Raw genomic sequence first — 26,487 nt, 5'->3', positions numbered from 1 at the left:
CTGAGATGCTGGTGCCGCAATGCAAGAGACAAGAAATGAGTAGCAAAAAGGGGAGGGAGGTGGAAAAATTAAATTTTGCATGATCAGCAAGGTTTCAAACAATCGCTCGCCAACTGAAGTGGGTGCCACGTCTATAAGTCATTCTGTTTTATAGACCATTAGGATCTCCAGAGAGAACCTGCATGGAGACCACTGCTTTTTGTTGAAATTAAAATGTCAGAGAAAAAGAAATAGAACAAAACAGGGAATCTGCAATTAATTACCAGGCCATAAAAATTCAATAATCAGGAAGCAGAGCGGCCGCAGGCCCAGAGGTATCACAGCCAGTGTAACAAGAATGGAATACATTAATCTTTTCAAATTAGTTTTTTAATCTGACGGGGATATATGGTGACATGCCTCCCCTCCCCACCCGCTCCCCCTCAACCTCCACGGCTCCGGCCTAAAGCCAGGCTGTGGGAGGGAGTTACAGTGTGAGCTGGGGGCCTGCTGCAACCTGGACCCCTGGGCTGAAGGGAGAGGGCCTTCCCCAGCCCCACCTGAGTGCAGGGCTCTCGTCCCAGCAGTGGAGCCAGGAAGGCCTGTTCCCCCTGGGTCCCAGGGTACAGGGGAGCGGTAGGCGCGTTTCCTCTATTGGCTGGGGGGTCTGGGCGGTGGTCTCTGAGCTTTCCTGCTTGGAAAATGGGAACAAGATCACAGCCGTCCCCGGATCCTGGAAGCATTGTGTCTGGTGCCCCGCAGGTCTTCAATAAAGGGGTCCTGCTGTTACTATTTTTACTCCTGGCAGCAAGGAGCGCCGGGCAGCGCCAGGACTCTATTCAAGAGCATTTATTTAGCGCCTGCTGTGTGCTCAGTCCTGGGAAGGAGAGACCAGCATCCTCAGTCCTTACCCTGCAGAAAGAGGCTCACAGTCAAGTTAGAGGCCAAGCAAGATGTAGAGGGCAAAAGAGTAAAGGGCAAGAAGCTTGTCCTCGAGCAGGGCTGCTGGCCCGGTGGCAAGTCCCAGGAGGGCCGAAAGGGCACCCGGGCACGGAGACGGCAGGCTCTGCCCCCACACAGCCGTGTGCTCCTGGGGCTGCTGGCTGATTGGTCTAAGAACAGCCCCACCCCATCTCTGATTAGAGGCCGTGCCCTCCAGCCCGGAGCCTCCCCACAGAGCTTCGCCTCCTCCTTCCTTGCCTCCACTAGGCCCAAGGTTCCTGCAGCTCAGATGACTCCAAGTTTCTGGCCTTCATCCTCAGCCAAGTCACTCTCTCATTAACCCCTCAACAAGCCGGCCTCTGGGCCTTGCTCAGGCTTAGCCCCTGCCTGGGATACCCCCCAGTGGATTTCAATGCCTAGTCAGCGTTGTTAAAATGGACTCTTGGCCGGGTGCGGTGGCTCACGCCTGTAATCCTAGCACTTGGGAGGCCAAAGCGGCGGATCACATGGTCAGGAGTTCGAGACCAGCCTGGCCAATATGGTGAACTCCCTCTCTACTAAAAGTACAAAAATTAGCTGGGCATGGTGGCGGGCGCTTACAGTCCCAGCTCCTCAGGAGGCTGAGGCAGGAGAATCGCTTGAACCGGGCAGGCGGAGGTTGCAGTGAGCCGAGAACACGCCAGTGCACTCCAGCCTAGGCGACAGAGCAAGACTCCGTCTCAAAAAAAAAAAGGATTCTTACAGCCTCCACCCCAGGGGACATCTGCAGAGCAGCAGGAACATAACAGTCTGCCCTTCGGACTTTGACTCCTTTTAAAGGTAACATGACAGCTGACTAAGTGCCAGACCCCATGTAAGTCCTCTGCCTGGATTTTGTTATTTGGTCCCCTGGGAGGTTGGGACTATTCATAACCCCATTTCACAGGGGCAGAAGTCATGAAGCTTAGGCCACCCACCAGTTCTGTGTGACCTGCATCTCTGAAACTAGCTTCACTAAGAATACCAACCAGAGGCCAGGCATGGGGGCTCACACCTGTAATCCGAGCACTTTGGGAGGCTGAGGCAGGAAGATCACTTAAAGCCACGAGGTCAAGACCAGCCTGGACAACATAGAAGGGGTCCAGCTTGGACCCCTTCTCTTAAAAAAAAAAAAAATTAAAAAAAAATTAAAAAAAATTTTTTTTTAATTTAGCCAGGCACAATGGTGACTGCCTGTGGTCCCAGCTACTTGGGAGGCTGAGGCAAGAGGATTGCTGAGCCCAGGAGCTCGATGCTGCAGTAAGCGGTAATCTTGCCACTGCACTTCAGCCTTGCCAGAGACCTTGCCAAAAAAAGAAAAAGAACAAGGCCAGGCACCATGGCTTAGGCCTGTAATCCCAGCACTTTGGAAGGCCGAGGCAAACAGATCACTTGAGGCCAGGAGTTCGAGACCAGCCTGGCTAACATAGCAAAACCCGTCTCTACAAAAAAATACAAAAATTGGCAGCGTGTGGGGGTGCGTGCCTGTAGTCCCAGCTACTCCAGAGGCTGAGGCAGGAAAATCGCTTGAATTGGGAGGTGGAGGTTGCAGTGAGACTTGATTGTGCCACTGCACTCCAGCCTGGGTGACAGAGCGAGACCCAGACAAAAAAAAAAAGACTGTCTTTCACCTCCTCCGGAGTTTGGCGCATGGTAGGGGTTCAATCAGTGCTCTCCGGACTGTTTCAGCAGAACAACCTTGCAAGGGAGCTTCACTGGCTTTCTCCTCAAGATGTCTTCCAACCTACAAACATAACAGCAGCTGCCACTTATGTATTGTGCTACTGTGTGCGAAGCTGTGGGATCTGGTGCCTTTTATGGTAAGATTGTGGGCCTCATTTTACAGGAAGGAAACTGAGGCTCAGAGAGACTGGCAGGCCCAAGATCAGACGCTCATATCTATCTGGCCCCCAAAGGCAGGATTTTAACAGCTAAGAATATGGTCTCAGTTCCACAGGCCCACCCCAGGGCTCCTGAACCCCAGCTCGAGGCTGCGTGCCCTCAAACCAGGTCCCTCACTCCTTCAGCCTGATGCTTTGGGGCATCTTGCCCGGGAGGCCTTCGGGAGACCTTCCCCCTTTAATCTGTATCTCTTGTACTTGTGACTATCTTGTAATTTACACTGGCGCCCTCCATACACAATCCACATATGCCCCAAGGGGCCTCAGAATAAATAGTGGCGAGGAGAAAAAGCATTGGCAGGAGGAGCAATGGACGCAGGCCCCTGGACTGCGGGCAAAGGCGGGAAAATTCAGATCCAGCGCTTGCCTGCTGCCCGCAGGGGCGCAGTTCCCGGCGCGGCCACCAGATCGCGCCCGGCTCTATCGGGCAGGGCTTGCAGTAAGGCTGTGTGGCCGCCAGATGATGCCCGAGACCACTGCTCCACGGGCAGTGCCCAGACAAGGTGGAGCCCGGCGGGCCCGCGAATCCGAGACGTGTCCCAGGAGCTCCAGCGCACGTGACCTGCCATTGCCTCCCGCCGCCTCCTGCCCGCGCCATGACCCAGCCGGTGCCCCGGCTCTCCGTGCCCGCCGCGCTGGCCCTGGGCTCAGCCGCGCTGGGCGCGGCCTTCGCCACTGGCCTCTTCCTGGGTGAGCAGGACCCTGTCCCGGCGGGCGGGTGGGCGGGCGCAAAGGAGGGCGCGGCGTGGCTCAGGTTAACCCCTGTGGCCGCAGAGCCCTGTACCCTGATCCAATATCTTCTCCCTGGCAGGAAGGCGGTGCCCCCCATGGCGAGGCCGGCGAGAGCAGTGCCTTCTTCCCCCCGAGGACAGCCCGCTGTGGCAGTATCTTCTGAGCCGCTCCATGCGGGAGCACCCGGCGCTGCGAAGCCTGAGGCTGGTCAGCAGGGCGCGGGACGGGAACGGGCGTCCCTCTCGGGCCCTGCGGGTCCCACGTGGCTGTGTGACCTTGGGCTGGGCCGTGGCCCTCTGGGCTTCCGGCTTCCCCGGGCCGGGTGCGGTGGGCGTTCCTGGAGGGTCTGTCCCCCAGGCCACGCCCAGAACCGCGCTCCTGGGAGTTTGGGACCCCAGGGCGAAGGTGGGTAACCGGCATGGCTGGTGACACCTTCTTTCACGCAGCTGACCCTGGAGCAGCCGCAGGGGGATTCCATGATGACCTGCGAGCAGGCCCAGCTCTTGGCCAACCTGGCGCGGCTCATCCAGGCCAAGAAGGCGCTGGACCTGGGTAGGGGCACGCGGCCGGGATCCCGGAGGGCCGAGGTTTCTGGGCCGGCCCCTACTCTGCTCTGAGCCCGTCTGTGTTCTGGTCCCAGGCACCTTCACGGGCTACTCTGCCCTGGCCCTGGCCCTGGCGCTGCCCGCAGACGGGCGCGTGGTGACCTGCGAGGTGGAAGCGCAGCCCCCGGAGCTGGGGCGGCCCCTGTGGAGGCAGGTGAGCGCCCGCGCGTAGCCCCGCAGCCCCAGGCGAGGGCGCAACGGCTGACCCGCTTCCTCCGTAGGCCGAGGCGGAGCACAAGATCGACCTCCGGCTGAAGCCCGCCCTGCAGACCCTGGGTGAGCACCGAAGCGGGAAGGGTTTTGTGGCCATTGCAAACGAGATCGCTGTGTGGCCGAGCTGTGACTAGGCCTGCGGGTTAAGGGCACGGCTGGCTATCACAGCGCCCGGGCCGGCCTGGGAGGGGCCTTAGGGACGCCCGGGCCGCGGACTCAGCCGCACCTGCCCTCCCTCCCGCTGCAAGACGAACTGCTGGCGGCGGGCGAGGCCGGCACCTTCGACGTGGCCGTGGTGGATGCGGACAAGGAGAACTGCGCTGCCTACTACGAGCGCTGCCTGCAGCTGCTGCGACCCGGAGGCATCCTCGCCGTCCTCAGAGTAAGGGATCCACTGCGGGGGAGGAGAAAGCACCCTCTCGGGGCGGGTCCCCATCTTTTTCCTTGACTCCTCTTATACCCCAAAGCCCCACCCAGTCCAGTCACATAGGCTCCACCCCCTGCGGGGCTCCGGCCCCAGTAGGTACCCAGGCTTTCCTCCGCTTTGGTTCTCAGTCTCCGGCTCTGGTCACCTCCCGCCTGGGCACCTCCCTCCGAGGCCCCGCCTCCTGCCTGGGCACCTCCCTCCGAGACCCCGCCTCCCTCCGAGGCACCGCCTTCCGCCCGGGCACCTCCCTCCGAAGCCCCGCCTCCCACGGCCCGGTTGGCCCCGCCCTCCCGCAGGTCCTGTGGCGCGGGAAGGTGCTACAACCTCCGAAAGGGGACGTGGTGGCCGAGTGTGTGCGAAACCTAAACGAACGCATCCGGCGGGACGTCAGGGTCTACATCAGCCTCCTGCCCCTGGGCGATGGCCTCACCTTGGCCTTCAAGATCTAGGGCTGGCCCCTAGTGAGCGAGGGAGGGTTGCCTGGGAACCCCAGGAATTGACCCTGAGTTTTAAATTCGAAAATAAAGTGGGGCTGGGACACACGACCTCCTGAGCCTCCGTGTGTGGCGCTGGTGGATGGGGAAGGGAGGGAAGGCCCAGCACAGATAGCTCCTTCAGTGAAAGGGGCCTTGAGGTTTGTCCCCTCCCTGGCGCCAGGTCTGTGGCCCTACTGCAGGTACCTCCAGCTGGCAGGAGACAGGTTATGAAGTTTTAATTGGCCTGGCCACATGTAATGGCCAGAGACCCCAGCTCCTCAGGCTTGTCTCCCTCCTACATCTCTCCCTCAGGGCAGGCGAAGCTCTGGTTCCGTGAAGCTGGGGACTGGTGGAGGGCCACTATGGTGTCTGACAACAGGAAAGAGGATTGCAGGTGCCCACGGGTGTCACTTATGTGCTTTTGTAGGTGATGCCAGTTCTGCTGGCGGCTTGCTCATATCTTCACAGCACAGTCAGCTCCCCAGCCTCACCTCTCCAGTGGAGGCCCTGGTAGGGGAACATCACCTCTGAGAGCCTGGTCAGTTGGCCTGGACCTGAGGCCCTCGGGGTTGACTTGAGTATCCCGCCGTCTCCTTGAAATTCTGAAGGAAAGTGAGGGGGATCATTGGCCAGGGAGGCGTGAAGCAAACAAGCCTACAGGTACAGCAGTTGTTACCACACTCCCTAGAGGATGAAGAGAACTTCAGGCTTTCCTGAACCATCTGCCTATGAGGTGAGGTGGAGAAGGAACCAGGCCTTATGGAGCACTTTCGACCCAGGTGCTCTGCTCCTCATTTAAATCTCCCCAACCTCATAGATCTTATTTCCACTGACAGATGAAGGTCAAATTCTTTCCACTGACACTGCCTCAGGCATAAGTGGCATTAGCCTGGAATTCAAGCAGCCTTTGTCACTACCTGGTAAGCCTCGGTGATGGGAAGTGTCCCTGGAGACTGCTGGAAGCAAGGCTAAAGAGCTACATGAGGCTGGGTGCAGTGGCTCATGCCTGTAATCCTAGCACTTTGGGAGGTTGAAGCAGGTGGATCATTTGAGGTCATGAGTTCGAGACCAGCCTGGTCAACATGGTGAAACCTGGTCTCTACTAAAAATACAGCAATTAGACAGCTGTGGTGGTACACACCTGTAATCCCAGCTACTGGGGAGGCTGAGGCAGAATTGCTTGAACCCAGGAGGCGGAGGTTGCAGTGAGCCCAGACTGCACCACTGCACTCCAGCCTGAGCAACAGAGTGAGACTCGTCTAAAAAGAAAAGAAAAGGCCGGGCGCGGTGGCTCAAGCCTGTAATCCCAGCACTTTGGGAGGCCCAGACGGGTGGATCACGAGGTCAGGAGATCGAGACCATCCTGGCTAACACGGTGAAACCCCGTCTCTACTAAAAAAAAATACAAAAAAATTAGCCGGGCAAGGTGGCGGGCGCCTGTAGTCCCAGCTACTCGGGAGGCTGAGGCAGGAGAATGGCGTGAACCCGGGAGGCGGAGCTTGCAGTGAGCCGAGATCGCACCACTGCACTCCAGCCTGGGCGAGAGCGCGAGACTCCGTCTCAAAGAAAAAAAAAAAAAAAAAGCCACATGACCTCACAGCTCCTGGGACACACTTTGCATTTTGGACACTACACAGGACCATGGCTGGAAACCTACACTTTTCTAACTCATGAAAGCATATTAGGATGCACATGAGTGAATAGGTTCAATTTACTCTAAGCAGATCCTTGACAGCCAGCTAACTCACTTGTGCCACACCTCAGTCTAAATTACTGTAGCCACTGCCCAATAAAGGGCCACCTGTTAGCTAAGGGGCAGCAGTCCCCATGACTAGGATTTTTCCCTTTAGAGGACCACCAGCAGTGATTAGTTACCTGTGGGTCTACTTTACACTGTAAGAGTTGCTTTCAGGCCTAGCCTGCATGGACATCTTTTCATGTTTCTCCTCTTACCTGACTCAGGCTGACTCAAATTCTAACCTTCTGTCCCTTAAGTCATGTCTGTCTGGAGAGGGCCTTTCAGAGAACCATGATTCACATGGGCCATTCAAGCCAGTCCCCTAGGACAAAGTGGGACCAGAGGGGTCTTCATGCCCCCAACCCTCCTGTGTGGACAGCTTGCTTGAGCTCTGGTTTCTCACCAGCTTCTTCTCAATCTCAAAAGTTTGTAGCATGTATCATTTCTTGGGTGATGAGTCCTTCCATTTTCTTACCCATTTCTTACCACTCAGGTTCTACCATTCTTCAGGTCTACTATTACAGATTTGTTGAACAAATCTTCTCCAGCCTTTAATCATATCATTCCAATTATCTCCTATCAGAAAACTTGCTCTTTCCTGCTTTTCCAATCAGAACCACCTATTAATGTCTCATTCGTACCCAGATGAAGGCCAATGCTACACAGCCAAAAGGGGTTGCCTCTGGTCGTCTACCTATACCCACCTTTCAATGTCTGCCTAGAAGGAAATGAGTAATGATCTCTCAGAGTCCCACAGGTTACCCTTACTGTCTACAACTTACTCCTCTTCTGTACGCCTAACACCATCGCACCAAACCAGGGCCTACTTTATTTTCCTAGCAGTAGCTCACAGGGGTATGGTGTGTTTGTGTATCTTTTCAGCACCTTCTTTTTCCTTTCAGTTATGCAGGGCAATTCTGCACAGACTTACAAACTGAAGAGTGTAAAAGCATGTATCCTCTTACTGTAGTCTTAAAAAGCTCGTGGAATTATTCTAGGGACACAGAAGATTCTGTGGCACAGATTTAGGTAAAGAGCAAAATACTCACTGGAAAAATTAAATACTGGCTAGCTACCACGGAGATTTGACCCTAGCTGGCAAACGTGGAACTCTGCAAATACTTGGAGCCATTAATTATGTATACTTGTTTTATTCATAATTTGTCATGTTCTGGGATACCAAAAGTAATAATGGCTGAACTTAACAAAATTTTTAACCTCATCTCAATATCCACTGATCCATCTCATTCAATGGTAATAGTCAATGTTTCCTAAAGGAACATAAAAACAAACATGCACACAATTGCACAGTTTTCATAAAGGTCTATTTCATTATTGGTGGGTAGCGCATTTAACAGTTAAATACATTTAAATAATGTATAGGTGACTGCAGGACTGCAGCATTGGTAACTAGATAACCAATTCAACTAGAAACCAGCTAACAAGGAACTGTCTAAATACTTAAAATACAGCTCTTGTTGAGATCATCCTTTGTTTTGATCATCTTCTTGGGGGAAAAAAAGCCTGCTGCTGGTCACAATGAAAATATATTAAGGCCAAATCTTCTGATATCCATTCCCAAAGGTATCTTTCAGCTGGATTAAGCCTCCAACTCCAGGGCGAGCCCAAGCTTGTGGCCTCCAGCATTAATGCTCTTTCCGTCTACCAGAGCAGAGAGTGTAAGCTTCACACCTATTAAGACAAACACAAAAACAAAAAACTGTGATGTACCTGGCACTTCACTCAGTCTGAGCCTTCTTTCACAGTCATCCCCAGAAGCCTGCCTGTCACTTCCTCAGCCTGTCAGCTGACCTACTAGTGCTGGCCACCAGAGGGCGCTTGGAAGTATCTGAGACACCAGAAGGACTGGGTTACTATTCTAGGTAAGGCACCAAGTCACAGAGAAATGTTTTAATAACAAGTTCAAAGTGCTCTAGAATATACAATAATGTTGAGTATACTATCCAGATGAAAAGAGACTAGAGACATAATCATAATTAGATCCTAGAAAGGGAAACCTAAAATAAAGACACATTTGGGGACGGGGGTAAATCTGAATATATATTTGGTATTACATTAATGTTAGTTTTCTTAGATGCGATAATGGTATTGTGCTTATAAAGAAAAATGTCTTACTCTTAGGATACACATGCTAGGAGCTGCCGTGTCTGTATGTCTGCAAAACATACATTTTTTTTAAAAAAGTATGTGAAGTTTCAGAGACATAAATGTTGTAAATTTTAATAACTGGTCAACATAGGGTAAGGGTAGTATATGATGTTCACTGTACCATTCTTCCAACTTTTCTTTAGGTTTCAAAATCGCCAAAATAAACTTTGGGAAGGAAAATCCCTATTTGGAGGGGGGAAAGTCCCCAGTACTTTAACCAGACTCCAAGATGAGTCATGTGCACTGTGAAGTTGGAGAAATGCTGCTCTAGACACAGCATGCTTCAAAATATTATATAAAGTCAACAAGACTATAGACAGAACCAAAGCAATGAGTGAACTTTTATCAACAAAATAAAAATTACTTTTATTTTAGAGAGAGAGAGAGAGAGAAAGGAAGGAAGGAAGGGAGGGAGGGAAAGAAAGGAAAAGAAAGAAAAAGAAAGAAAGAAAGGAAGGAAGGAAAGAAAGAGTTGTGGCAAAAGGTAAACATGTATTTATTGTACTCTTCTGTGTGCTTGAAAGGTCTGAAAAATAAGTTGAAGAATGAAAACTAATTTTTTTAATACTATCAAAACAATCCTACTTTATCAAGAATACTTACCAGGCCTCAGAGTCTGAGTGTAGCCTACTCCAATTAAGCTAGAGTTGTTGACTTTTGCCTAAAATAAAATTCAAAAACAACTGTAAGAAAAATATTTCAGTAGGGACAAAGCCCCTACATGTTTCCCCATCATGTAGTCATGAAGTGTTCAGTTTTATTCATGAGACAATAAAATTCATTATGTATTAAGCCAAACAGAAATCAGGTACTACTTAATTCGTATCCATTCAACTCAAAAATCAAATTGTCAGTAGGACACGATACTCCTGATAGCCACTGGAATGTATCCAAAGACCCCAAACTGTCCGTACAGCACAAGAGCCTAAGCACTCTCATAAAAATCATCTTTGTCGATTCTAGTCTAGCACAACAAAACCAGACCAAATGTGGTACAAATCAGGCTCACTAGAGGTGACACACAGCAGCCTTAAAGTGCAGGGTATAAAGTTTAAATTCATGACTTAGTTACACACATGTAAACTTTCCTACTTTCAGGACTCTTCCTAAAGAACCAAAACCATCAATGTTAAAAGAAAAAAAAAAAATCTCCAAACAAGTAATTCCTCTGAAGAATCAGATCAAACAATCCTTTATCCTCACATTCTCACACCTCTCATGAATGCCAGTGCCACTGAGTTCTGGCTGTATGTAACCACTGTGCTTGGGAGGAGATCCCAGTGAGGTATCATGTACCAATCCAGGCCCCTGCCTTCCTTGCACAATCCTAACATTTCAGGACTTACAGACTTCAAGGGCTGGAAGGAACCCTGAAGAGTAAGACATAGTAAGGAGTAGATTCCTTCTAGTTCCATTCTCTACCACCCCTAACATTATGAAGCCACACCAGAGGCCAGGAACACCTCCCTTCATTTCCAGGGCATAGGTTGCCTAGATACGCAACTTTGCTTTGCTTTCAGCATTCTGAGGGCTACTGTATAAAGGTAACAAACAGCCTATGTGACCAAAACAGATCTCCAAATGATTCATCCAAAGAGCCCAATCCAGAGAAAGAAATGATGTAACTATACAGACACAAACCACATCCACAACACCTGTATTCACTTGGCACTACAGCCAAATATTCATGAGCTACCAATGACCATCTAAAACAAAAAACAGGCCTGGTGCAGTGACTGACACCAGTAATCCCAGCACTTTGGGGGCCAAGGCGGGAGGATCACTTGAGCCCAGGAATTCAACAACAGTCTGAGCAACATAGTGAGACCCCTGTCTGTCTGTACAAAATTTTTCTAGCTTGGCATGATGGTGCACACCTACCCAACTATCGGGGAAGCGGGAGTGAGATGGAAGGATCTCTTGAGCCCAGGTGGCTGAGGGTACAGTGAGCTGTGGTTGCACTAGTGAACTCCAGCCTAGGCAACACAAAGCAAAAAAAAAAAAGAAAAAGAAAAGAAAAAAAAATGCCTCACTAATGACCATCTGTGCCCTACAAATAAGAGCCTCAGACAGCTGAACAGACATTCCTATTATTGGCCGGGCGCAATGGTTCACACCTGTAATCCCAGCACTTTGGGAGGCCGAGGTGGGCAGATCACAAGGTCAGGAGATCGAGACCAGCCTGGCTAACACGGTGAAACCCTGTCTCTACTAAAAATACAAAAAATTAGCCAGGGCGTGAACCCGGAAGGCGGAGGTTGCAGTGAGCTGAGATTGCGCCACTGCACTCTAGCCTCGGCGACAGAGTGGGACTCCCGTCTCAAAAAAAAAAAAAAAAGAAATTCCTACTATTGGCCAGACTCAGTGGCTCACGCCTGTAATCCCAGCACTTTGGGAGGATCACGAGGTTAGGAGTTCAAGACTAGCCTGGCCAAGATGGTGAAACCCCATCTCTACTAAAACTACAAAAATTAGCCAGGCACAGTGGCAGGCGCCCGTAATCCCAGCTACTCGGGGAGCTAAGGCAGGAGAATCGCTTGAATCCGGGTGGCAGAGGTTGCAGTGAGCAGAGATCGCACCACTGCACTCCAGCCAGGGCGACAAAGTGAGACTCTGTCTCAAAAAAAAAAAAAAAAAAAGAAAAAAAAAAAATAAATCCTATTATTTAACAGTAGGAGTTAAACCATGAAACTGTGATAAGGAGTAGAAAAAATAAACTCAGTTTCTCCCTCTATACTCTCACAAGGCCTAGGGAGAATTTCCCACACATCAAGCAAACAATTCTGCAGCAGATTCCAGCTAGATGTTCTCTAATTCGATTCTGATACTATCTACCTGGAGAGAGAGCATTGGATCACACACAGGTTCAGCGCTCAGTTTCATAAAACTGCCCCGCCCTCATTTTCCATGCCAATTGAAAGTTCCAGGTTGTTTTGCCTGTTTCTTACAGACTGGTTATAAGTCGGGGTTCCCACAAGTCCCTGGGGTTCAATTTCCCAGAGTGGCACAGAGAACTCAGGGAAACACATTTACCAGTTATATAGGATATTTTAAAGGATGTAAATGAACAGCCAGATGAAGATACTTATGTATCTTTTCCTTTATAGGTGAGGTCTGGAAGGGTCCCAAGCACAGGAGCTTCCATCCCTGTGAAGCTGGGGTGCCCCATCCTCCCATAACATGAATGTATTATTGTTTACCTTCCTGAAGGCCCCCTGAACTCAGTCCTTTGGGTTTTTATGGAGACTTCATTACAAAGGCACGATTAATTAACTCACTGGTCACTGGCTCAACCTTCAGCTACTATGCCCTCCCCAAGGAAGGTTTGTTCCCTAGCAACCAGCACCCCCTACCATGTGGTCATCTAGGGACTATCCAAAAATCACCTCATTAACATAAGTTCAGATGTGGGTGAAAAGGACCCGTTAAAAATAACAAAATAGCCCAGGGCACAGTGGCTTGTGCCTGTTACCCCAGCACTTTGGGAGCCAAGGCAGGGGAATCACCTGAGGTCAGGGGTTAGAGACCCACCTGGCCAACATGGTGAAACCTCATTTGTACTGAAAATACAAAAATTAGCTGGGCGTGGTGGCAGGCACCTGTCATCCCCGCTACTAGGTAGGCTGAGGCATGAGAACTACTTGAGCCTGGGAGGCAGACGTTGCAGTGAGCAGAGATGGTGCCACTGCACTCCATCCAGCCTGGGTGACAGCGAGATTTCATCTAAAAAAAAAAAAAAACCGGCCGGGCGCGGTGGCTCAAGCCTGTAATCCCAGCACTTTGGGAGGCCGAGAGGGGCGGATCACGAGGTCAGGAGACCGAGACCATCCTGGCTAACACGGTGAAACCCCGTCTCTACTTAAAAATACAAAAAACTAGCCGGGCGAGGTGGCGGGCGCCTATAGTCCCAGCTACTCAGGAGGCTGAGGCAGGAGAATGGCGTAAACCCGGGAGGCGGAGCTTGCAGTGAGCCGAGATCGCGCCACTGCACTCCAGCCTGGGCGACAGAGCGAGACTCCATCTCAAAAAAAAACCACAAAAGACTCTTTCACTTTTATGCTCTGGAGCTGTTTCAGGAACCAAGAACAAATGGCCAAATATCTCAACAAAAGATACTCCTACTGCTCTAGTCACTTGGGAAATTGCAAGGGTTACAGAAGCTGTGAGCCAGGAACTGGACAAAAACCAAAATATATACACCATAGTATCATAGGCCACCCCCTGGTTTCAAACAGGGATCCCTTAGAGCAAAAAAGTCCATATATCTGTCAAGGATGTTTACACTTGTTACATTTATATAACACACATATCTGCAAGAGTACAAACACAAATATGCTTATCATCTGGAGAAGCTACTGTAGGATAGGGATAGGTTTAAAAAGAAACTAGGCCAGGCGCGGGGGCTCACGTCTGTAATCTCAGCACTTCGGGAGGCTGAGGCGGGCGGATCACCAGAGGTCAGGAGTTTGAGAACAGCCTGGCCAACATGGCGAAACCTCATCTCTACTAAAAATACAAAAATTAGCCAGGCATGATAGCAGGCACCTATAATGCTACTCGGGAGGCTGAGGCACCAGAATGGCTTGAACCCAGGAGGTGGAGGTTGCAGTGAGCCAGGATCACACCACTGCATTCCAGCCTAAATGACAAGAGACTCCGTCTCAAAAAAAAAAAAAAAAAAAAAAAAACCTAATTTGTCCTATGAAGAGAAAAAAAAAATAGCTCAGCAGTATGAGGAATGTGAGGTATGCAAAATTTATCAGGCCCAGAGAGACGTGAGAATGAGACTTTAGTCACAGGACACACCCCCATGCCCAAGGGAAATTGTTTAAAAACATTTTTTCTTTTTTTTCTTCCTTGTAGTTTCCAGGCTAGCTAGTAAATATCTAAAGTGTTACTGCAAGTTACACAATGTGACCCTCACCCATTATCTAACATTATATAACATGAGTTCCTGGAATCTGTGATACAAAGAACAATGTATAGCCAATCACTAATCAATGTTATTTCTGTAAACCAAAGAGTATTCCTGCCAAACAACTTTGTATCGGCCCACATCCTGTCCTGGATTTTTGGCCTTTAAAAACCTGTTTGTAACAAAGGCCAAATGGAGCTCAAATCCACTTGGATCTGGGTCTGCTGGGCAGCTGTCCTCATTATGGTGCAAGTAAATTCTTTAAAATTGTATTTTGTGCCTTAGTTTCTTCCTTTAGGTTCACAGAAGCCATTAGAAACATCTTTATCTTCTTCTACCAGCTTTTTCCCCCTTGATCTACTGTTATTTGTACCTTGTATAGAACTATTCGGGACAGAGATCAGCTGATAGTGAGATCCATTTCCTCCTCAGGCCAGTCATTTTCCATAGGTGTTACATCCTGAGGAGGCTTCAACTCAATTTCACAATACATATGATCATCAATCTGTATTATAAGACTTACTTACACAAAGGAGTTTAATCTTGCCAACAGTATTACCATATGGCAGTATGAGCATGGTACAAAAAAAAAATCAGTTTCGTTACAAATCAGTAAGAATTAGAGATATTTGCTTTGCCTTCCCAACAGAAATCTACCCTTCCCCATTTGTCAGCTTTAAACTGATTACTGCCCCAGGCAATTTCAGATCACATTTCTCAATGTAATCTCTGACTTCTGACTTTTTAAATTTCTCCAAATTGGGCAAAATACAGCAAATACAGGTCTTAGGGGTACTTTGCCCGAGGTTGGTGAGTTTGGTCTAGCATCAAGGTACAATCCAGCACTCTTTCACTTTGATTTTAGTGATTACAAATAACAATAATCAAGGACTTGTATATTTTGTTTGTTTCTTATTGTTTGCACTTCCCCTTATGCACCCAGTGAACCAACTCCCTGGCAGTTGGATCTATCTCCAAATTTCACTGGTAATTTTTAAGTACCTGAGCACAGCACAGTTGTGGCTCCATAGTAGGGGTGACCACCTGACCACCCAGGAGTCAAAAGTTCCTCATTCCCCATCCATTTATCCTTTTTCTTCCTAAACCATGCTTCGATGAGCCACTCTAGCTAGAGCCACTCTAGCAAATCCCAATCCTGACATCTGAGGATACAGAAAAAAACCAACTCAGTTTCTCCTACTATTCTCTCACAACACAGAATGTTTCTGTGATATGTGTGAGGGCTTTCCCCACACACTAAGCAAGCAATAATTTCTGCAGCAGACACTTGGCTAAATGTCCTGTAATTCAATTCAATTCTATCCTGGAGACATCAGATGCCACAGGTTAAGGGCTCAGTCCCACAAGACCGCCCTCCTCCCACTTCGGATGCCAACTGCAAGCCCTAGGTTGTTTTAACTGCTTCTGACCTGGCAGCTCTAGAGGTTCCCACAAGCCCCTCCCTTGGGTTCAATTAATTTCCTAGAGCAGGTCACAGAACTCAAGAAGTATTTTATTTACATTTACCAGTTTTAATAAAGGATATTACAAAGGATACAGATGAAGAGACGTACAGTGCAAAACATAGAAAAGGACACAGCTTCAATGCCCTCTCCAGGCATGCCACCTTCCAGCAACCTCGGCTACCCAGCTCACCAACCTCTGTCCTTGTGGGTTTTCACCAGGCTTCATTATATAGGCATGACTGATTAAACCACTAGCCATTGGTGAACAACTTAACCTTCAGCCCCTCTCCCCACCACCCTCTAATCACACCTTGGTCTCTCCACTGACTAGCTCCCACCCCGAAGCTACCTAAAGGTGGCCAGCCACCAGTCAACTCATTAGCATACAAAAAGATACTTAACACTTTGGGGATTCCAAGGATTTTTTAGGAGTTCTATGCCAGGAGAGGGAAGGAAAACCAAATATACACTTCCTAATATCACAAGGAGCATTAAGCAATGCTTCTGGGTACTGCCGAATTGGAGTGGCAGCTAACATTACTTAAGTGGGAAAGGCTAGGTAAGTTTCCAAACTAATTCCCAGGAGTCACTAAATGACACAGGGGTCCCAACCTGCCTTCCCATTTTAACTATGAACTCCTAGTAGGTGAGATAAGCTTCTTCCACTGACATTAAATCTGTTAAAATGTCACAGACATCAATGCAAATAACAGAATAGTGTGCTGTATGAATCCTGAGGTTTTTATTGCTGTAGTGCAATTAGAAATGGAGAAGGGGGCCAGCCGTGGTGGCTCATGCCTGTAATCCCAGCACTTTGGGAGGCTAAGGCAGCTGGATCACTTGAGGTCAGGAGTTTGAGACAAGTCTGGCCAACAAATCCCGTCTTTACTAAAAAATACAAAAAAATTAGCCAGGTGTGGTGGCGGGCACCTGTAATCTCAGCTACTGGTGAGGCTGAGGCAGAAGAATTGCTTGAACCCAGGAGGTGGAGCTTGCAGTGAGCCGAGATCACACTACTGCACCCCAGCCTGGGCGACAGAGTGAGACTCCATCTCAAAAAAAAAAAAAAAAAAAAAGACAAAGTGATGATTAAAATACTAGCCAGGTGCAGTGGCTCATGCCTGTAATCCCAACAGCCTCCCAAAGGAGGATGACAGCTTGAGCCTAGGATGGGCAACATATGGAAATCCCATCCTTACAAAAAAAACATCAAAAAATTAATTGGGAATAGTAGGAGGCTGAGGTTGAACCCAGAATGTCAAGGCTGCAGGGAGTCATGATTGTGCCACTGCAGTCCAGCCTGGACAAAAGAGAGCCTTAAAAAAAAAAAAAGATTAAAGCACTATTATTTCTGACACGGTAAAAACTACCCAGGGACCAAAACACCAGCTATAGTTGGGTTTAGACAGGCCTGTGGCTCAAGGTTATTATCAACATTAACTCGGCAGTTTTTGAGATTAAACAAACTCCACCGGCCTGGCCTGGAAATAAAACATCTAACACTGTATTCATCAAAAAAGCAACATTTCAAAATCTAAAGCCAATCTATCTGTAAACTGGGGACTGTGTGAAATCAGTTCAAATTTTCAACATAATTCAGTATACCCAAAGACTCATTCCCACAACCAAAACTCCCTTCTAAGTCCACAAAAGTACTCACAGAAATGGAAGCAGTAGGATCCAACTGATATTTAGCTGCAATGCCAAAACGAGTGCAGTTGGTACCTGATGTCCAAGCAAGGTTTACTGAAGTGTCAAGATCTTCACATACTTTCTGATAAATTGATCCTCCAAATTCCGTCCCATCATTCCTATGAGATATTTTAAATTAGTAGATCTAGAATAGACAATGTAATAATGTCTAAGGCACAGGTTGATTTGTAGCATTACATTTAAATAAAAACCACAGCTCAAGTGGGTCTTTAGTGTTCCACTGAAAACTTGCAAGTTTTAACGGGTTTTTTACCCCAACCCATACCCATACAGGGACTGGTAAAATGAACCATACAATATCCATTCAGTGGAATTATCACACTGTATTAAACATACAAGAGATTCCCATATAGTCTTTCGGTTATGTATTTCATAAACACATATATATACACACACATATAAAAAGGTGAACCACCACAACGTTAACAAAGATTATATACCTAGCTGGCATGATTATGAGAAATGTAGGTTTTCTTCTTTGTGCTTGTTATTTACCAATGAATTTTTACAATGGAAAGAAAAACATTTTAAGTACTTTTCATGTATCTATCTAGTTTGGGCTTAGGTAAAAACACCAGGCTGGATGTAGTGGCTCACGCCTATAATCCCAACACTTTAGGTGGAGGCAGGAGGATCGCTTGAGGTCAGGAGTTTGAGACAAGCCTGGGCAACATAGCAAGACCTCATCTCTATAAAAATAATTAAAAACAAACAAAAAAAACAAACAAAAAAACATCAGCAGCAGCTGGGCACAGTGGCTCACGCCTGTAATCCCAGCAATTTGGGAGGTGGGCAGATCAAGAGGTCAGGAGTTCCAGACCAGCCTCACCAGCATGGTGAAACTCCGTCTCTACCAAAATACAAAAATTAGCCGGGCGTGGTGGCATGCGCCTGTAGTCCCAGCTACTTGGGAGGCTGAGGCAGGAGAACTGTTTGAACCCGGGAGGTGGATGTTGCAGTGAGCTGAGATCACCACAGAGCAACTCTGTCTCAACAAAAAAAAAAAAAAGATAGAAAAAAAAAACCCAACAACAAAACGCCATACATTTTAGGCAATCCTATCACGTCAGCATCCCACACATCTTTTAAAATGAATATACTGGTAGCAGTCTGCCAATATCTAATGCCTCGTGTAAAACTACAAAGTGCATTAAACCCCATATAAAATGAACATTTACTCTCTCAGCACCAAAGGTCAGATTGACATTCTTTTACTATAAGCTTTCAAGGGGCACCCTAGAAACGACCAAGAATGATTTTGTTTTTAAATGTTAAGAGAAATTCTTTAGGGTGCACCCAGATCAATAAGAGATGACAGACATCAAAATCATCCTCTGAGGGCCTACATCACAGTATCCTATGAAAGAAATACTTACACATTAGTGTGTAGCTGGAAGTCCCCAGTCCTGTAGCCCACTGCAAAGTTATTCCTTGTCAGCTTTGATTTGGCACTGTCAAAGGTCATCTGGTACCCAGCAAGCCAGCCCTCATAACCAAAGACAGCTGAACCATGGATTGCAGGTCCAGCAAAATCAAAGTCAACATCACAACCAAGGTTTATACACTCCCTCTTGTAAGAGGACTTGATTTTACCACTTTTCTTTCTGGAAAAAGAACAAACTGACGTCACTGGGAAAAACGTACACACACTTATGCACAAAAGAGCACAAAACAGACTTAAATGAACTGCAGTATGACCAGGGAGTAAAAACCAGCAATACAATAACCGAGTAAAAAAATCATCTCAATGAACTACAAGACAAGGACACGAGGCAACTGGACGGCCATCTACAACTGCTTTGCAGAATTATCATTCATTCACAAAAGCCTGTTAGAAACACATTAATTGCCCAAGTTAGTGCAACAACGAAGAGGCAAATATTTGAAGGCAAGCCAATGATAGCAACCATAGTATTCTAAAAGCAGATATAGGCCAGGCATGGTGGCTCCCGCCTGAAATCTCAGCACTGTGGAAGGCTGAGGCGGGTGGATCACCTAAGGTCAGGAGTTCAAGACCAGCCTGGCCAGCATGGTGAAACCCCATCTCTACTAAAAATACAAAAAAAAATTAGCCAGGCATAGTGGCACATGCCTGTAATCCCAGCTACTCGGAAGGCTGAGGCAGGAGAATCACTTGAACCCAGCAGGCAAGGGTTGCAGTGAGCCAAGATCGCACCATTGCAGTCCAGCCTGGGTGACAGAGAATAAATAAATAGGCTGGGAGCGGTGGCTCACACCTGTAATCCCAGCACTCTGGGAGGCCACAGCAGGCAGATCACAAAGTCAGGAGTTCAAGACCAGCCTGACCAACATGGTGAAACCCTGTCTCTACTAAAAATACAAAAATTAGGTGGGCGTGGTGGCACACCGCCTGTAATCTCAGCTACTCAGGAGGCTGAGGCAGGAGAATCACTTGAACCCGGGAGGCGGAGGCTGCAGTGAGCCAAGATCATGCCACTACACTCCAGCCTGGGTGACAGAGTGAGACTCTGTCTCAAATAAAAATAAAAATAAAAATAAATAAAACAAAACAAAAAAAAATAAAATAAAATAGAGGCAATAAAATATGGGAAAAAAAAAAATGGCCAGGCACGGTGACTCATGTCTGTAATCCCACCATTTTGGGAGGCCAACGCAGGCAGATCACCTGAGGTCATTAGTTCCAGAAGAGCCTGGCCAACATGGCGAAACCCTACCTCTACTAAAAATACAAAAATTAGCTGGGCGTGGTGGCGTGCGCCTGTGGTCCCTGCTACTCAGGGAGGCTGAGGCAGAAGAATCGCTTGAACCTGGGAGGTGGAGGTTGCAGTAAGCCAAGATGATGCCACCGCATTCCAGTCTGGGTGACACAGAGAAGACTCCATCTCAAATAAATAAATAAAAGCAGATACAGAGATTTCACCACCACAAGGTAGCTTAACACGCTATCAAACAGTAAAAGTACACCTTTTCTAAATACACAAAAGAGAAATGCTTTTAAATGTAATACAGATAAAAATGTCTGTGCTTACCCTGTGTTTGGTGAGAAGGTAGTATCAAATGTCAGTTTCAAACCTTGACAAATCTATTTTGAAAGAAAAGTAATTTGCTTTCTTTTTTTGAAATACAAAAATAATTAATAAAATTAATACTAAAATTTTCAAAATGTTACCTGGTCTTCAATTGCGATTTCTGTTCCCAGAGTGTTATCAGTGTTCCACTTTTCTGTGAAAGTCAGACCATACTCACACCACTTATATTTGGTCTCCAAGGTCCCAGTAACTTTACCAGTGTCTGTATTAGATGAACCAGACGTTGAAAATTCCTAACAAGACAATCAATAACTTCATGAACAGTCTCATAAGCCTAGAATTCATCACTAACTTACAAACACACACACACACACAACCCGCTGAAACATTTGGTAAACTCATGAATCCTCCTTTTTCTAGCTTCCTGAACACTCGTATCCCTCTGCACTGTGCTACTCTCTGAAGCTTATATAAGAGTGACAAGCCTTTGAGCAACTGACTGCCACTTCACATACAGCTGACACTTCTAATCAATCACAAGTTCATCTGTAGTGAATTCTCAAGTGAACAAACTGTACACCCTTTTTTTTTTTTGAGACCGAGTCCCGCTCTGTTGCCACGCTGGAATGCAGTGGCGTGATCTTGGCTTACTGCAACCTCCGCCTTCCAGGTTCAAGTGATTCTCCTGCCTCAGTCTCCCAAGTAGCTGGGATTACAGATGCCCGCCACCACGCCCAGCTGATTTTTGTATTTTTAGTACAGATGGGGTTTCACTATGTTGGCCAGGCTGGTCTCCCAACTCCTGACCTCAGGTGATCCACCACCTCGGCCTCCCAAAGTGCTGGATTACAAACGTGAGCCACTGCGCCCGGCCAACTGTACATCTTTTAAGGAAGGTTTTGCTAAGGTGATTTTATTTGGGATTCAAAAGTCAGCGGGAAACTGAGAGTGGCGGCTCACGCCTATGATCCCAGCACTTAGAGACCAGCCTGGGCAACATAGCAAGACGCCATCTCTACAAAAATTAAGAAACCAGCTCAGCGTGGTGGTGTGCGCCTGTAGTCCCAGCTACTCAGGAGGCCAAGGTGGGAAGATTGCTTGAGCCTGGGAGGTCCAAGCTGCAGTGAGCCATAATCCCACCACTGCACTCAGCATGGGTGACACAGTGAGACCCTGTCTAAAAATAATAATGTGCCAATCCCTGGTTGCACACGAACTGAAAAAGAAAAAATATGGAGGGCTTATCTGAATTTTTGTTTGTTTGTTTGAGACAGCATCTTGCCTCTGTCACCCAAGCTGGAGCACAGTGGTGTGATCACAGCTCACTGCAGCCTCAACCTCCCAGGCTCAAGTGATCCACATACCTCAGCCTCCTGAGTAGCTGGGATCACAAGCATCACCACGCCATGCCTAAGGAAGACAGCTGATGTGAAAATAATAAAGAGACTACAGCCAGAAATTGTGATATCTGCAGAGTGAGAAATATCAAAAACTGTATCAACAGGAGGAAAGGGCAGTCATCCTTCTCTCAGAAAATAGTACATTTGTATAACTATTGCTCTGCTGATAGAGACAAATCCTCAGGTCTTATATATACTCTCCTAAATTAGATCCTTTCATTAATAAGAATTTCAAGTCAAAGCATAGCCCTCAATACCTACACTAAAAAGCACTGGATTGGCTGGGCACGGTGGGTCACACCTGTAATCCCAGCACTTCAGGAGGCTGAGGCGGGACGATCACTTGAGGTAGGGAGTTTGAGACCAGCCTAGCCAAAATGGTGAAACCCCATCTCTACTAAACATACAAAAATTAGCCAGGCATGGTGGTGCATCCCTGTAATCCCAGCACTCAGGAGTCTGAGGCAGGAGAATCACTTGAACTCGAGAGCCTGAGGTTGCAGTGAGCCAAGATGGTGCCACGGCACACTAACTTGGTGATGGAGTGAGTGAGACTCCATCTCCAATTAAAAAAAAAAAAGCATTAGACTGGCCAGGCACGGTGGCTCACGCGTGTAATCCTAGCACTTTGGGAGGCCGAGGCGGGCAGATCACGAGGTCAGGAGATCGAGACCATCCTAGCTAACACGGTGAAACCCCATCTCTATTAAAATACAAAAACCTAGCTGCGTGTGGGGGTGGGCACCTGTAGGCAGAAGAATGGTATGAACCCAGGAGGCAGAGCTTGCAGTGAGCTGAGATCGCGCCACGGTACTCCAACCTGGGCGACAGAGCAAGACTCCATCTCAAAAAAAAAAAAAACCATTGGATCCTGTTAGGAAAGAACACTGGACATAAAAATTGGGAGTTCTGATGTCCAGTTCTTCATGTCATTTACCAAACGCATCACACTGGGCAGGACACATTTTTTGGTTTTTTTTTTTTTTGGAGACAGGGTATCACTGTCGCGCAGGTTGGAGTACAGTGCCACAGGCACAGCTCACTGCAGCCTCAAACTCCTGGGCTGAAGCGAAGCGATCCTGCTATCTCAGCCTCCCAAGTAGCTGGGACTTCAGGTGCCCACCAACAAGCACAGCAAATTTTTAAATTTTTTGTAGAGACAGGGTCTCGCTATGTTGCCCAGGTTAGTCTCAGAACTCCTGGGCTCAAGTGATCCTCCTGCCTTGGCCTCCCAAAGCGCTGGGATTACAGGAATGAGCCACTGTGACCAGCCTCACTTACCTTTTTTGGGTCTGTTTCTGCAACTATAATTACAAAGCTTACCTCCAGATGATTAAATTGAACTGACACTGTGAAAGTTTGTACATTTTCATATGCTCCACAGAAAACGAAAGCATTATTAAAATAATATATATGGAACAGGTTCTTCTAGCAGATAGTTTGAATGGGGAATTTGTGAGTAGCTATTTTTAATCCTGAATGACATTAATGACTCTTGGGGCCCCACCCACTGCCATCCATCAGCCCATAGATCAAGAGCCAGCCTATATACACATGCCACGGAAGTCTCAAGAAACAAAGCCAATACCACCCTGTGGGACCAGAGTTGGGCCAGATTACAGCTCATGCCCTTTACCACCAGACAGTTTGGCTTCTACATTCTGGGGTGGCCTCAGTAGCTTTGCAGTTCAGGTAAGAAAACAGAGCCAGGTATTAATGGGACTTATCTGGGGCCAGAGACAAACTACAGGATCAATACCACGGCTGTTCAATTACATGTATTAAATGTGAGTAAAAACATGCTACACCTAATCCAGCTCCTATACATCCTTCATGCTCTTAAACCTACTTCCATAAAACTTTCCCTAACCCTATACACAATAATCTATTCTTTTCCAACAAAGATTTGGTTTATCAAACAATCTAGTATTTGATATTAATTATCTCAGTATTCTCAGTTTATTTTATCTCTCCAACTAGAAAGTAAGCTTTTTAAACACGAGGACTGAGTCTTTTTTAGAAGGCCCTTTGTGTTTCAACAAATACGGTAGGGGCCTCAATAGACTAACAATAGGAACATTAAAAAACACACTAAATCACCGCGTTGTAACCTGTTAACTTGGCCAAATAAGTCATTCAATCATAACTAAACACCTAGGCTTCCTTTCAGACCAAAGAAAACAAGTGACAGATATGATCAATGTAAAACCCCAGAAATCCAACAGGCCTAGGCTTTTAAACAACTATAGGCCAAGCGCTGTGGCTCACGCCTGTAATCCCAGCACTTTGGGATCACTTGAGGTCAGGAGTTTGAGACCAGACTGGTCAACATGGCAAAACCCTGTTTCTACTAAAAATCCAAGAATTAGCAGGGCATGGTGGCAAGCACCTGTAATCCCAGCTACTTGGGAGGCTCAGGTTGAGGCAGGAGAATCGCTTGAACCTGGGAGGTGGAGGTTGCAATGAGCTGAGATCATGCCACTGCATTCCAGCCTGGGCGACAGAGCAAGACTGCGTCTCGGGGGTAAAAAAAAAAAAAAAAAAAAAAAACCAAAGAAAGAAACCACAATACGATTAATTTAAATAAATATCAGTTACATGCACTACCTCAAAAATGTCTATACAGGCCGGGCGTGGTGGTTCATGCCTGTAATCCCAGCACTTTGGGAGCCTGAGGCGGGCAGATCACGAGGTCAGGAGATCGAGACCATCCTGGCTAACATGGTGAAACCCCATCTCTACTAAAAACACAAAAAAATTAGACGGGTGTGGTGGTGGCCAGTGCCTGTAGTTCCAGCTACTCAGGAGGCTGAGGCAAGAGAATGGCGTGAACCTGGGAGGTGGAGCTTGCAGTGAGCCGAGATCATGCCACTGCACTCCAGCCTGGGTGACAGTGCGAGACTCGGTCTCAAAAAAAAAAAAAAAAAGTCTCTCTCTCTCTATATATATACACACACATACATATATCAAAATAACCTATAGTATTCTAATATGCACACACTTATACCCACCCCGAAATAATCTCAAAACAAAAACTTTTAGAGTAAAAAAAATTGCACAAAGTAAAATTTTACTAGCTGGGCATGGTGGCTCACATCTGTAATCCCAGCACTTTGGGAGGTCAATCCAAGGCAGATGGATCACTTGAGCTCAGGAATTCAAGACCAGCCTGGGCAACACGGCAAAACGTCACCTCTAGAAAAACTATAAAAAATACTCAGGCATGATGATAGGGCCTATACTCCCAGATGCTTGGGCGGCTGACGTGGGAAGATTGCTTGAGGCTGCAGTGAGCTGAGATTGTGCCACTGCACTCCAGTCTGGGCAACAGAGTGAGACTCTGTCTCAAAGAAAGTTAAATTTTACTTTATCCCCTTTGTAACAGTTCACTCAACTATCAAGTCACCAAAATACTAAAATATTAACCTCTTTAAAAAATATTCTTGGCCAGGCACAGTGGCTCACGCCTATAATCCCAGCACTTTGGGAGGCTGAGGCGGGCGGATCAAAAGGTTAGGAGTTCAAGACCAGCCTGACCAACATAGTGAAACCCTGTCTCTACTAAAAATACAAAAATTAGCTGGGCATGGTGGCAGGCACCTATAGTCCCAGCTACTCGGGAGGCTGAGGCAAGAGAATGGCATGAACCTGGGAGGCGGTGGTTGCAGTGAGCCAAGTCACATCACTGCACTCCAGCCTGGGCAACAGAGTGAGACTCCATCTCAAAAAAAAAACCAAAAGTCTTGGCCGGGCATGGTGACTCACACCTGTAATCCCAGCACTCTCCAGGGCCGAGGTGGGTGGATCACCTGAGGTCTAGAGTTGGAGACCAGCCTGGCCAACATGGTGAAACCCCAGCTCTACTAAAAATATGAAAATCAGTCAGGCAGGGTGGTGGGCACCTGTAATTCCAGCCACTAGAGAGGCTGAGGCAGGAGACACACCTGAACTCAAGAGGCAGAGGTTGCAGTGAGCCACGATCACACCACTGCACTCCAGTCTAAGTGACAGAGTGAGACTCCATCTCAAAAAAAAAAAAATTCAGATCAGGACTCCCTAAACTCACAAAATACATGTGGAAATCTTCTCCAGGGAGAACTGCTAGAAAATGGACATTATATAAATGATTAGTACACATTATATAAATGATTAAAGTGTTCCTGATAATTTTATGCCCATAACTGACGAGCATTGTTGACAAAGGGTTACAAAAAAGTCTCATGGGTTCCCTGCCTTCAAATGTGTAATCTTACTGAGTAAAGAATACCACCTGACTGGTCTTTCCTAAGTTCCTTGTGCATACATAACACGACAAAAGACCACATGAAAATCAGAAATCACATTCAAGACCAAAATAAATCAGGTTACAAGCAAATCTCTTAAAGTTAACTTCCGCCTCTTCTTTAAGACAAAACAGGTAGACATCTTTCAGTTATGACCATTTTACGAGTTGAAAAATTATAAAGGTTCAATAGAACTTATTCAACAGTAACACTCACCACGCCACTGCAAGACTTTGTTTTCACATCCAGTTTCACCAACCCAAAACCTTCAACAAATAGAGAGCAAAAGAAACAAAATGATTATTTTGTATGAAAGATACATAGCAATTATTGACTATACATAAAAAACAAAAAGATTCCACATACTCAGAGGTGGATAAAAATGTGTTAATATACAATATTTAAATGAAATTGTTACAAATTCATCTTTTGTAAACTGGCTTATAAAGGGCAGAATTATCCCTATGCTGCTTTGTCTAGTTTTTTGGTAGCTGGTACA

At 47.1% G+C, this 26,487-nt stretch overlaps 2 protein-coding genes across 4 annotated transcripts in view; one reads left to right on the top strand and one right to left on the bottom strand.

The window, feature by feature from the left end:
- Positions 1–3,304: 3,304 nt before the first annotated feature.
- COMTD1 (catechol-O-methyltransferase domain containing 1) lies at positions 3,305–5,362 on the top strand. The gene is made up of 7 exons (XM_003903728.2): positions 3,305–3,530; positions 3,652–3,779; positions 4,019–4,124; positions 4,213–4,331; positions 4,399–4,453; positions 4,639–4,772; positions 5,114–5,362. The coding sequence occupies exons 1-7, from the start codon at positions 3,437–3,439 to the stop codon at positions 5,264–5,266; spliced, it is 789 nt and encodes a 262-aa protein (XP_003903777.1). The 5' UTR covers positions 3,305–3,436; the 3' UTR covers positions 5,267–5,362.
- Positions 5,363–8,166: 2,804 nt separating this feature from the next.
- VDAC2 (voltage dependent anion channel 2) overlaps positions 8,167–26,487 on the bottom strand; it is a 21,926-nt gene continuing 3,605 nt past the window's right edge. Inside the window, exons 4-11 of one of the 3 annotated variants that reach the window (XM_021943347.2) lie at positions 26,205–26,254; positions 21,670–21,773; positions 20,446–20,598; positions 20,306–20,358; positions 18,671–18,898; positions 17,242–17,392; positions 9,804–9,861; positions 8,167–8,723 (exon numbers count right to left, since the gene is read on the bottom strand). In XM_021943347.2, coding sequence (XP_021799039.1) covers positions 8,632–8,723; positions 9,804–9,861; positions 17,242–17,392; positions 18,671–18,898; positions 20,306–20,358; positions 20,446–20,598; positions 21,670–21,702 — 768 coding nt within the window. In that variant the 5' untranslated portion in view covers positions 21,703–21,773; positions 26,205–26,254 and the 3' untranslated portion in view covers positions 8,167–8,631. The remainder of the gene's footprint in view (positions 8,724–9,803; positions 9,862–17,241; positions 17,393–18,670; positions 18,899–20,305; positions 20,359–20,445; positions 20,599–21,669; positions 21,774–26,204; positions 26,255–26,487) is intronic. The other 2 variants (XM_003903729.5, XM_021943346.2) reach the window with 2 other exon arrangements.

Source organism: Papio anubis, chromosome 11 (genome assembly GCF_008728515.1).
Source record: "Papio anubis isolate 15944 chromosome 11, Panubis1.0, whole genome shotgun sequence".
In the NCBI taxonomy this organism is placed as follows: domain Eukaryota; kingdom Metazoa; phylum Chordata; class Mammalia; order Primates; family Cercopithecidae; genus Papio; species Papio anubis.
The sequence above is the reverse complement of the archived record's forward strand: the minus strand, read 5'-3'. Positions and strand labels throughout refer to the sequence as shown.